The 12,802-nt window shown below is 47.9% G+C and overlaps 1 protein-coding gene across 1 annotated transcript; it reads left to right on the forward strand.

Annotated features, from left to right (window-relative positions):
• Positions 1-6,085: 6,085 nt before the first annotated feature.
• Positions 6,086-10,127, forward strand: USP27X (ubiquitin specific peptidase 27 X-linked). The gene is made up of 2 exons (XM_051826916.2): positions 6,086-6,160; positions 6,891-10,127. Exons 1-2 carry the CDS (start codon positions 6,086-6,088, stop codon positions 9,225-9,227), a joined length of 2,412 nt encoding a protein of 803 aa, XP_051682876.1. The 3' UTR covers positions 9,228-10,127.
• The last annotated feature ends 2,675 nt before the right edge of the window (positions 10,128-12,802 follow it).

Genomic DNA, 12,802 nt, shown 5'->3' on the forward strand with positions numbered 1-12,802 from the left:
GTGTTGTGGGCATGTGGGGCGTGAACCAGTGGATGGGAGAGTTCTCTTCATCTCTCCATATCTCTCCATCTCTCTGTCTCTCTCGCTCACTCACTCTCCCTCTCTCCCTCTGCCTTTCAAATAAATAATTTTTAAAGTGCAACTCAAATGGTGCATCAGTCTGTAGGATTAACAGTCGGAGTTGCCAAAGACTGAGGGAAGCTAAGCAGCAGCCTAGCAGGAGGCAGTATGTGCTTAAAACTGGGGGAATGGTTGATTATGATATGAAGCAGTGTCATCTACATCTTTTCTCTCCCTCTATGAGCCTTTCCTTTCTTTCAGTGCAGTCCATTGGAATCACATGGTTCCAGATTACCCAGGGCTAGATGTGTGCTGAAGGAAGCTGTGAGCTCCTCTTTGTTCTGCTCTTTCCACGCCATGAGGCCTGCTGCTTCCCTCTGTAGGACTGGCATCACCTGGAAGTGTGTGGTGGATCCTGAGGACTCCATTGCTCAGTTCCCTGGCCACGGGAGTAGGGGTGCAGAGAGCAAGGCCTACTCCTGCTGCCACAGTGTTCAGGGACTGCCAAGCTGACTCTTCAGGTCAGCTTGAATAGGCCAGAAGACTGACTTTTCTTGAGCTTGGGGCAATTTGGCATTGTCCAAATCAGATGAGAGGAGGCCATCTTAATCAGACAGACAAAGGGCTCATAGTTGAGCAGTTAAAAACCCAAGCTCTAAATTCCAATTGCAGGGTTTGAGTCCCAAGGACATCACTTACTAGTTCATGACCTTGGGTGTCACTCAATCGTTCTGTGCTGCAGTCTTCTCACTTATAGAATGGGATTGATAACAGCACCTACTTCTTAACATTGTAGTGAGGATTAAGCGACTTAATAGATCAGCTCTTAGGATACTTCAAATGTCACCTAGGTGTTACTTATTATGATTAATAAAAGCCACAGGAACAGTAGACAAAGATGTAGTACAAAATGGTCCATAAGCATGAAAATATGGTCTATTGCACTCATAATTTAAAAGTCATTGGTTCACTTTACAAATATTTAAATACGTATTAAGTGCCAAAGAGGCATTGGGAATAGAATAGGGAATGTCTTATTCTCATGGACTTTACATTAATTCTTATACATATATGTATGTGTGTGTGTGATATTTAATATGCAGGGAGGCTTCACAAAGTTTGTGAAAAATGGAAATAAAAGGTAAGTCTACTTTAGTGCATTTTTGAAATCCATGTATAGTTTTTTGTTATTTTTTTTTAAATAAAGAATTATTTATTTTACTTGAGAGAGAGAGAGAGAATCTTCCATCCATTGGTTCACTCCCCAAATGGCCACAACAGCCAGGGCAGGGCCAGGTCAAAATCAGAAGTCAGGAACTCCATCCTGGTCTGCCACATGGGTTGCAGTGACCCAAGCACATGGGCCATCTTCAACTGCATTCCCAGGTGCATTAGCAAGGAGCTGGATCAGAAGAGGAGCAGCCAAGTCTCCAACCAGCACTCATTTGGGATGCAGGTGTCACAGGCAGCGGCTTAACCTGCTGTGACACAATGCTGGCCCCCATAGTTTTTTTGACAATATTGTTTATAATAATAAACATTTTCCATGAATTTTTGCAAATCTCTTGTATGTGGTGATGTTGAAGAAAAATAAAACAAGGATGGGGTACTATTTTATATAGAGGTCAAGGAGGGACTCTGAGATAAGGTGACCCTTAAGCAGAGTTGTGAAGCAAATGAGGGAGAAAGCCATGAAGATTTCAAAGGGAAGAACTTTCCAAACAGAAGAAACAATGAGGGCATAGGTTTGGGAACAGGAGACAGCTGAGCTTAGTAAAGGCCCAGCAGTAAGTCCCGTTTGTGACAAGGCTGAATTGATAGGTAGCAGGGTCTAAGAAATCAAGAGCAGGGGCTAGCTTTTGTTGGGGCAGCAGGTTAACGCCCTGGCCTGAAGCACTGGCATCCCATATGGGCGCCAGTTTGAGACCCAGCTGCTCCACTTCTGATCCAGCTCTCTGCTACGGCTTGGGAAAGCAGAAGAAGATGGTCCAAGTCCTTGGGATTCTGCACCCACGTGGGAGACCTGGAAGAAGCTCCTGGCTCCTGCCTTCAGATCGGCACAGCTCCGGCCATTGCGGCCAACTGGGGAGTGAACCAATGGATGGAAGACCTTTCTCTCTCTCTCTCTCTGCCTTTCCTCTCTGTGTAACTCTGACTTTCAAATAAATAAATTAAAAAAAGGAAATCAAGGGCAGATCCTGGAGGTTCTTAAAGGCCAGGATAAGGACTTAAGACTTTGCTAGGGATCAAACAGAAAGCCTGCTATCACTTAGAAATTGTGTTCAGCTACACATAACTGGGATCCAAATAATAAATACTTAAATAGGATGACATTTTGAGCCTCACACTGGTTCTGTCGAGTGTGAGACACACCAGTATTTTATGTGCCATCAAGAAAGAAAATTGAAAATGTTACCAAATATAATCATGGACTGTCATTCAAAGATTTCAGCAATGGAAAGAAAGATGAGTATCTAGAATAAAAATCTCAGCTTAGTGGATAAATGACTACCAAATTAGCTCTCTTATTCTCATCAGAAGTGTAAACCTTACTGGTCACTTGTGTTTTGTTTTTGTTATTTTCTGAAACTACTTCCTAACAACAATTGGATCTCTTATTTGGAACAGGTCAGAATATAGCCATCAATGCTCATTTAAAAGATTTTTCATTCTTACTGTATATACATGATGAATCCTGCAACATTGAAAGCATCTTTTTAAAAAAGGCCTAAATAAAGGCTTCAGCAATGTCAAAACATGAAGTGATGTACCACTGTGTTGATAAAATACACCATAGCATTTTTTTCCTCATGTTAGAATAGGCATAGTAATGATCAGTACTTTTTATACTTCCTCATGACTGAATGCAAGATGTCTACTAAACCCTCATTTGCAGGAGAAGAAAGAGAAACTAGGAAGGGGGAAAATGCCTTCTAGTCAAGTCTTCTGTATTAATTTAAGGATCACTTTATAAAGTCTCCCCCCAAAAACCTCATTGGGATTTTTATTGGCATTGCACTGGATGTGTATATCAAGTTGGAGAAAACTTCTGTATATTACAGTTTGATTTACATTTCATAAAAGGGATATATGTATAAGACAATGGTATTTGCATAGATGATTTCTCAAAGGATAAATGAAAACATGTTAACAGGTGGTTATTTCAGGGAAATAGAACTGGGTATGATTGGTGGGGGAGAGAGGGACTTTAACTTTTCATGGCATGCCCTCTTTTATACCTTTTTTTTATAAACCACAAATATTGATATACTACTTTAATAATAATCAATACAAACCAGTAACTTTCAAAATGGAGTATGCATTACCCTGGGGTACAGGAGTTTTAAGGGTATCAATCTCTAAATCCTCAAATTTTGTATTCAGTCTTTGAAAATCGATCTGCCAGAGAACATACTGGTAGTGGAGAAATCAAGTAGGTTCTCTTTTTTGTCTCCTTTTCCCAGTGGCCCTTTTTGCCCATCACAAAAGCAAAGTATATCTTTTGCTCATCCTGAATCACACCTGGGGGCACTGCCCTGTGGCATAAGACCCTCAAGGTACCAGACAGACAATTCCAAACACTGCTGTAAGTGATGAACAACAACAACAATAAAAAAAAAAAAACCTGCTGCCACAAATGAATGGGAATCAAATCCTTCTGCAACTCAGATGGTATCCAATTCTTTGCTTCCAATAAAATTGAAGGAAAACCCAGTGGAGTTATTAGCTGATACATCATGAGAAACAATGTTGAAGATAAATCATTGTGTAATTTTCCCATCTATCTTCAAAGGAATCCAAAGACTTGCAAGATGCTTTAAAAAATGTCATTTCCATTTACTTCTGTGTGCTAACATTGGACCAAACAGAAAAATGAAAATTGATGCTGAATCCTGTCTCATTCTGGCAATAATATTTATACACAGATACACCATTTTTTCCTGAAAAAAGTCTTGTTTCCAACAAACTTTTGTTTTTATGTTTAATACTTACCTATGAAGATTAATATGGTTACAATCTTTCGATTCCTCATATTCTAATACTAATAGTCATGATAATGAAGTAAGAGCAAAATTATAAACAATACCTAGTGTTTTGTGATCACAGGAACATTTAACAGACAAATAGCTATATATATATATATATATTGCTGCAGAGAAATATACAGGATAACCAATCAAATCATTTCAACAGCAAAAATGTATATTATTGCAATCAAATTCTATTGAAACCGAGTGGAATCAAGAACTCAAGGAGAATAGGGAAAATGTAAAACCTCCAAGTATCAAACAAAAGCTCAGTTATGAATTTTTAAGCCAAGTGACAGTGGCTCTCAAATCACGAAGGTCCTTAGATTTCGCCGGATTCATGTAAAATAGTGACGTAAGAGTTTTATTTTTAACACCTGTCAGAAATTACACTGTTGCAGCAACTGACATTTGTGATACAAAAATTCAGACGTCAGTCTAAGAAGGTGTGAAGGAGCTTGGTATCAAGCATACCATTTTTCAAATATTTTTAGAGAGAATTTTGATATAAACCAATAGTTTTATGTAAACATACCAAAAAAAAAAAAAAAAAAAAAAAGGAGAAATTGTCATTTACTCTTTTGCCACCTTGTGGCCAGAGTTGTATTTAGCCTAGCCGCAGCAACTGCAAGGAGGAACTCTCTCCTAAGCTCAGCTCCTTCTGCCAGCTTTGTTAGGTGTTTGCAGGCAGAGATGGTGACATTGGCCTCGGGATGGAATCCAGACCCATACAAACACTAAGCATCTAAAGATTATGGTGGCACTCTCCACCAGTGATTCCAAGTGAAAGTAGCATGCAATCGGGGGGGGGGGGGATTGTAAGAAAGTTCAACCAAGTTCTCTCTTTTTTTTTTTCCCATGAGGACTATTATAAAAAAACAAGAAAGTGTTTCTGGTATATATACGTTGACTGTTTGCTTTATAGTATCTCTTCCCTGCTAGTGATTTAAGTCTTCCTTAATGTGCCTTTTGGGAGAAGCTAGCCCCGACTGTGGCCCTGGGGTAAGTTTGGTTCAGTGCTGTGCCCACAGTTCCTAATACAACACCTGGCTGTGGGTCAAAGACGAATATACATCTGTTGAGTGAATGTTGGCAAAACTCTCCACTGCCAGAACATGCTGGCCTGAGCAGAGGCGGGGTGGGCCTGTGGGCTTCTGCAGGGAGTTGATCAGTAAGGCAACCAGCTTAACATGGGTGGTCTTTAAGGGCAGAGAGTTCCAGGCACGGTAGAGATGGTTAATTCTCCTTCTCGTCCGATAGTTGGGATGAGTAACCCCTGGTCCTCTCGGCACACTCCATGACATCAGTCACTTTTAGCAGCAGCAGCAGCAACAGCAGGAAAATTCCTTTAGCTCACGTGCTAGGTCGGGTTCCTCTGGTTGCAGGCCACACAGGGCAGGCATCCATTGGAAGATGCTGGGTGCTTCAAGGAACTGAAGAGCTGACTTAAGCAGGTGACTTAAGGGCAGGCAGCAGGCCACCCTCCGCTGTGTGGGAGCCAGGCAGTCTAGGGCTCCCGAGTCCTCAAGACCAACACCTGCTGCTAACCCAGGAGGCCTGCCCCACCCCGCCCCCTCCCTGGAGGAAGGGGACAGGTGTGTGTGTGGGGGTGCGGGCCGCCTGTGCAGGCCAAGGAGAGCTTGGCTGGGTATCATCAGGCAGCACAGCCCCCGAGCCTGAGCCCGAGCCCAAGCCCGAGCCCGAGCCCAAGCCCAAGCCCGAGCCCGGCAGTGTGCACTAGGCCATGGCCAGCAGCTATCAGGACTCGGAGAGCAGCAGGCTCGCCCGCTGCCCTGGGCTGCACTCCCCAGAACCAGTAGCTACAGCAGGCCCCTCCACACACGGGTTCCCAGAGGCCCCTGACACTCAGGCCCGCCCCCTCTCCCCACTGGCCGCTCCACACATTTCTACCTGCTGCCCGGCCTGGGACCCTGCAGGTTGCAAGGGTCTTGGGACTGTGTCTTGTAGCTTGCGCCCCTCTCCCAGCTGTAGGGGAGATGCTGGCTGTGGAGCTGGCCTGGTCTCGCTCGCTGGCCTTGAATTTTGTCTCCGGGCTGCTCAGCGTCTGCCGGGTCAGGAGGCTAGCTGGCATCCCACTCCTGGCCTTGGGAGCCCAGGGAGGAGGCGAGGGGCAGAGCCAGACTCAGCAGAGAGCTGATAAGATGGGCAGGGGATGTGCCTCTCCAGGCCCAGTGGCCTTGGGGGCACTGCCCCTGCGGATCTGAAGGGAGTAGGAGCTTCATCCTTTTCAGGAAGGGCAGGTCCCGGGGTGGGAGGGGAGCTTGGGGGCAGGGCTGAGGGCAGCCTCGGCCGCCGAATAGGATGGCCTGCCCTCCGGACTCTCCTCTGCGGGGGCATTTCCTAGCGGGAGACACGTTTCTGGACTGGGCAACCGCTGCGCCCCCCGCCCCGCAGTGCTGGGGGAAGCCTGAACAGGGGAAGGGAAGGACGAGGAGAGGGGAGGAGACGATGAAGGGGGTCAGAGCAGCGATTGGAGCTGAGAACTGGAAGCGCCTTAAAGAGACTGCGCGGTCCCCGCCCCCCTTCCCGCCAGCCTCAATGAATTAGAGCTGTGTTTCCCAAACTTGCCTGATCAGAAGCAGCCTCTAGGGCCCCAGTTAGAGATACAGGTTCCGGAGTGCCTCCCTTCCAGACTGATTCAGTAGGCCTGCGGGTGGGGCCGAGGACTCTGTGATTTTTTTTTTTGAACACGCTCCCCCACGTGATTCTCGTGAACAAGCAAGTTTGGGAAATATTGAATTAAAGGAAACGGGGCCTGGCTGCAGAAGCGGCCTCCGCTAGGGGGCTTCGGCGGGAGGATCCCCGGGGGCGTCGCCTGCTTCCGCCGCCGCCTCCTTCAGTGAAAGTCCCTTTTGGGTCCAGCTGCCACGGCCGCCGCGCTCCCTCAGGCCGGGCGGGGGACACCCCAGGTCTGCGTGGCCCCCGCGCCGCCACGCCCAGTGGCCGCCTGAGCCCTGCGAGCAGGGGGAGGAGCCGCCGCCAGTGGAGGCGGAGGAGGTAGAGGAGGCGGAGACGGCGGAGACGGCGGAGAAGGCGGAGAGGAAGGTGGAGGCGGAGGCGGAGGCGAAGGTGGAGGGGAAGGTGGAGGCGGCGGGGAAGGTGGACGCCGCCGGGAAGGTGGAGACGGCGGGGAAGGTGGACGCCGCCGGGAAGGTAGAGACGGCGGAGGGTCCCGGCCGCCGGGCTGAGCTCAAGCTGGAGCCCGAACCCGAGCCGGTACGGGAGGCGGAGCAGGAGCCGGAGGGGGAGCCGAAGCAGGAGCTGGAGGATGAGGACCCAGCGCGGAGCGGCGGTGGCTGCAGCGGCGACGAGGTTCCTCCCCCCACCCTCCCCTCCGACCCGCCGCGGCCCCCCGATCCCTCTCCGCGTCGCAGTCGTGCCCCGCGCCGCCGACCCCGGCCCCGGCCCCAGACCCGGCTCCGGACCCCTCCACAGCCTAGGCCACGGCCCCCGCCCCGGCCCCGACCCCGACGCGGCCCTGGGGGCGGATGCCTGGATGTGGATTTTGCCTTGGGGCCCCCGGGTTGTTCCCACGTGAACAGTTTTAAGGTGGGAGAGAACTGGAGGCAGGAACTGCGGGTCATCTACCAGTGCTTCGTGTGGTGTGGAACTCCCGAGACCAGGAAAAGCAAGGCCAAGTCTTGCGTGTGCCATGTGTGCGGTGCCCATCTGAACAGACTCCACTCTTGCCTTTCCTGTGTCTTCTTTGGCTGCTTCACTGAGAAGCACATTCACGAGCACGCCGAGGCGAAGCAACACACCTTAGCCGTGGACCTCTATTACGGGGGGATCTACTGCTTCATGTGTAAGGACTATGTGTATGACAAAGACATTGAGCAGATTGCCAAAGAAGAGCAAGGAGAAGCTCTGAAGTTACAAGCCTCCGCCTCAAGCGAGGTTTCTCACCAGCAGTGTTCAGGGCCTGGGCTTGGTGACAAATACCCGACCTGGGAAACCACCAAGCCCGAGTTAGAACTGCTAGGACACAACCCCAGGAGAAGGAGAATTGCCTCCAGCTTCACCATTGGCTTAAGGGGACTCATCAACCTCGGCAACACGTGCTTTATGAACTGCATCGTCCAGGCCCTGACGCACACTCCCATCCTGAGAGATTTCTTTCTCTCTGACCGGCACCGCTGTGAGATGCCGAGCCCGGAGTTGTGTCTGGTCTGTGAGATGTCCTCGCTCTTTCGGGAGCTCTATTCCGGAAACCCGTCTCCTCATGTTCCCTACAAGTTACTGCACCTGGTGTGGATCCACGCTCGCCATTTAGCAGGGTACAGGCAGCAGGATGCCCACGAGTTCCTCATCGCGGCCTTGGATGTCCTACACAGGCACTGCAAGGGTGATGACGTGGGCAAGGCGGCCAACAATCCCAACCACTGTAACTGCATCATAGACCAAATCTTCACGGGGGGCCTGCAGTCGGATGTCACCTGCCAGGCCTGCCATGGCGTCTCCACCACCATAGACCCGTGCTGGGACATCAGTTTGGACTTGCCTGGCTCCAGCACATCTTTCTGGCCCATGAGCCCAGGGAGGGAGAGCAGCGTGAATGGGGAAAGCCACCTACCAGGTATCAGCACCCTCACGGACTGCTTGCGAAGGTTTACGAGGCCAGAGCACTTAGGTAGCAGTGCCAAAATCAAATGCGGTGGGTGCCAAAGCTACCAAGAATCCACCAAACAGCTCACCATGAATAAATTGCCAGTTGTTGCCTGTTTTCATTTCAAACGGTTTGAACACTCAGCCAAACAGAGGCGCAAGATCACTACATACATTTCCTTTCCTCTGGAGCTGGATATGACACCATTTATGGCCTCGAGTAAAGAGAGCAGAATAAATGGACAATTGCAGCTGCCAACCAACAGTGGAAGCAACGAGAATAAGTATTCCTTGTTTGCTGTGGTTAATCACCAGGGAACCTTAGAGAGTGGCCACTACACCAGCTTCATCCGGCACCACAAGGACCAGTGGTTCAAGTGTGATGATGCCGTCATCACCAAGGCCAGTATTAAGGACGTATTGGACAGTGAAGGGTATTTACTATTCTATCACAAACAGGTCCTGGAACATGAGTCAGAAAAAGTGAAAGAAATGAATACGCAAGCCTACTGAAGTGACACACAAGATCTACCTGGAACGGAAGATGACGACACCCATAGTACAACTGGCATCAAGATTTGAAGGACCTACTTGACCATGGCCTAGGGGCCTGACAGAGTAAGAACTGAACAGTACCCAGTGTCCCGAAGGTCCTGAATGGAAGAGGATTAGAAGGGGAGGGAGATGAGGCTCTAGTCTAAGTAGTCACTGAGAGGAAAACTAAATGGCAGGAACGCTGTGGGTGGGGAAGGCAAGAGCAGGAAAATCTGACACTGGTACATATCCTATATTCCTCCAAAAGGTTGTGTGGGAAGGTGGGGGGGAGGGGGGAGGTGGGGGGGGGTGTGCCCTTGTAACCGTAAAACATCTTTCTCCATGGGTGTTTCAGCTTCAATTGACCAATCACATAACAGTTATACGTTTGGAGGGGGGGGGAAGAAAAGCTTATAAAAACGTTGCCCATTACATACATGGGTGTGAAAGCAGAAAAGCGGAGGAGGCAGGGATACTTCATTGACAAACACCTTTGCCAGTTTCTTTGTATTAGTGATTTTTGTGCTATTAAATGCAGTATTTAAAAAAAAAGAAAGACAAGCCCACATGGGCTAGTGAAAGGAGATGGAATAAGGGGGCTTGTGTAAGGGGGGGTGGTGAGTGCTCCCAAAGTAGAGAAGACAAGAAATGCTGTAAGATAAGTGATCAACACAGACAGGCCTCAGCTGACAGTATAGTGTGTGCGTGTTTAAAAACAAAACAAAAAAAAGCTGTATGATATACTTGAGCAAATCAATGAACCTCTTTGCGATTGTTTTCTCATCTGTAAAATGCAGATAATTCCTACCTTAATGGGTTGTTGTTAAAGATTAAATGATATAAATGTGTCAAAGTATAAAGTAAAAGGCTTGGAACTTTGTAGGGACTCAGTAAACGTTTGTTGGATCCCCAATCTGAAGCTTCTTTGGGCCAGGCGGTGAATGTGTCAGAGGGGAGAGGCAGTCCCGCCTGAGACTCAGGCAACAGAAAGAACATGTTGTGTCACATGTAGTCACACGCATGCATGTGTGTGCACATTCTTAACCCCTTACCCCGCCCCCAACACTGTGTGCTTGGAGCCCCAAGTCAATGGACTCCACCATTGTCCCTTATATACAGGGCATCACGGTTAGTGTTACACTTGGCCTTGGAGGTGGGGAGAGCCACAAGAGTCCATGAAGGTCATCATTCCATCCATGTGGAAGACAGTCATACTGTTTTCATGACTCAGCAGCCCAGTGATGTGATTCTCATAGGCTGCAGGGCTTGTACTTGAGGGCATTTGGTGGTTCTTGTCTTCTAAAAGCTTTATGGGTTTAGCTGCCGTGTTCACCCAGAGGCACGGATCAGTGGAGAAAGATTGTTCCCAAGCTCACTTGGTCCATCAGGCCAGAAATATACAAACAGGTTTGCTGGTCCTTTCCTGACCTCACAGGGCAGAACAGCCTGCAGAGAACTAAGCCAAACCAGATGGGATGAGCCTGGGAAGGGGTGGGGGAGTAAGGGCTGTGTCCTTTTCTTCTGAACACCATGTACACAAGGAGTAAGTGTTACTTAGTTGTTGCCTGGAGGAAAACAATCTACCAGATCCATGGGGCTTGCATCCACTGCCTCTGGTAACAGCCTTGTTCCCCATGGCTTCACGAGTCTACTTTGTGGTCAAGTCGTTTGCAAATAGAAATTTATGTGGTTGTTTGTGCATCCCCAAATAGATTTTAAGGACAGGGGTTGTGTCTCCTGCTAGCTAGCACAGAGCCTTGCACCTGGTAAGTAGGCTTTCAAAAATATTTAATGGGTGAATGGGTGGGTGGATGAATGGATGGATGAAAGAGTGGATAAATATATGAATAAATTCATACACCTTCCTTTTATAAGCAACATTTTATCGATACCCAGGGTCTGTAATCCTCAGGAGCAAAGAGTAAAAAGTTGTTATTTTCAGTGTCTTATAGGATGGGGGAGATCAAGATATGGGTGACTTCGGATACCACTTGGCAACTTCATACAGGGTGTCTGGCTGCCTTTGGGGATGTGTCTGGGAAGATGCAGCCACGTCCCCATTGCTCATCTTTGCCATGAGAAGAATTCAGGCAGCCCTGTGTCAATAGATTCTGACTGTGCAGAGATGGTCCTTTAAATTAAAAAAAAAAATTTTTTTTTGTTTGGGACTAATTTCAAGCATTCAGAGAAGTGACAGAAATAAAAACAGTATAAAGAACATCCATATGTGTGTTACCTAGGTGTACCTGTTAACATGTTACTCCATTTACTTTTTCCTTTGTGTACGTGAGCACTCCTTCATAAATGTGTTGTTTGAACCATACGAGGATAATTGACACAGCATGGCCCTATGGGCCTGAATACTTCAGGGTATGTTCCTGAAGAAGAGGCATATTTCCTTAATCACCCCAGTAGAGCCTCAGAAGATGTAACACTGTTTAAACATACTTTACCATTCATACTCAAGTTTTCCTGTTGACCCACTCACTAATCTCCTTTATTGCATTCCTCTTTCTATTACAGGGTCTGCTCTAGGGTGAAGTGTTGCACTTAGTTGTCATGTCTCTTTAGCTTCCTGTAATCTGCAACGTTCCCCCAACTTTTCTTCATCTGGTAGGGCACTGACGTTTACAAATTTTTATATTTATTTTCATTTTTAGAGAGAGAGAGAGAGCTTCCTCCACCGTTTTACTTTCCTAGTGCCCACAACAGCCAGGCTGGGGCCAGACTGAAGCCAGGAGCTCGGAATTCCACCTGGGTCTCCCACATGGATGGCAGGGACCTAACTGAGCCATCATCTGCTGCCTCCCAGGGCTGGCATTAGCAAGAGGCTGGATTAGAAGTGGAGGAGCTGGGATTTGAACCCTGCCACTCTGATACAGGATGTAGGTATCCCATACTTAAGCAGAGACTTAACCACTATGCCAAACACCCACCCCAGCATTCACATTTTTGGTAAAAGTCTCATTTAGATTTTTGTGATGCAAAAGCTGTCTTTTAAATACCCTGCACTCAGGAATAGTTCTAAGAGGAGTTCATTGAAGTAGGAATGGTAGAAGATTGCTGAAACTGACCTCCATGCCACCCCCAGAGGGATGACCTGTGCCTGGCACTTTTGGATTGAACCTGTCCCCTCCTGCATCCTGAGAACACCACTGTATCAGCAGCAGGGGGGCCATCCAGGCCTAGCACTATGCCTCTCCCAGTCACCAACCCCTAAATCGAGCCATGGAATATAACCGCAGTTGGGAGCTCTTTCCAGATTACACCATCATGGAACCTAGGGCATCATGGATTTAGCAGGTATGTGTTAGCCTTGAACCCATAACTGAGATTCAGGTATGTTTGAGCATGCCTGGCTTACGACTGGGCATTTCCATCTTTGGGGGCCTTTAGGGGCACATTTACCAACATTCCCATGGTGAACATGGCAGCAGCAGCCATGTGTATGGGGGAAGGGGTAGCTACAGAAAAATAGAGCCCAGAATAATTAAGGAAAAATGAGGGATGATGACAACAGATTGGGGACTTTCAGGTACAATTGGGTTATTTTC

This window comes from Oryctolagus cuniculus, chromosome X (genome assembly GCF_964237555.1).
Source record: "Oryctolagus cuniculus chromosome X, mOryCun1.1, whole genome shotgun sequence".
In the NCBI taxonomy this organism is placed as follows: domain Eukaryota; kingdom Metazoa; phylum Chordata; class Mammalia; order Lagomorpha; family Leporidae; genus Oryctolagus; species Oryctolagus cuniculus.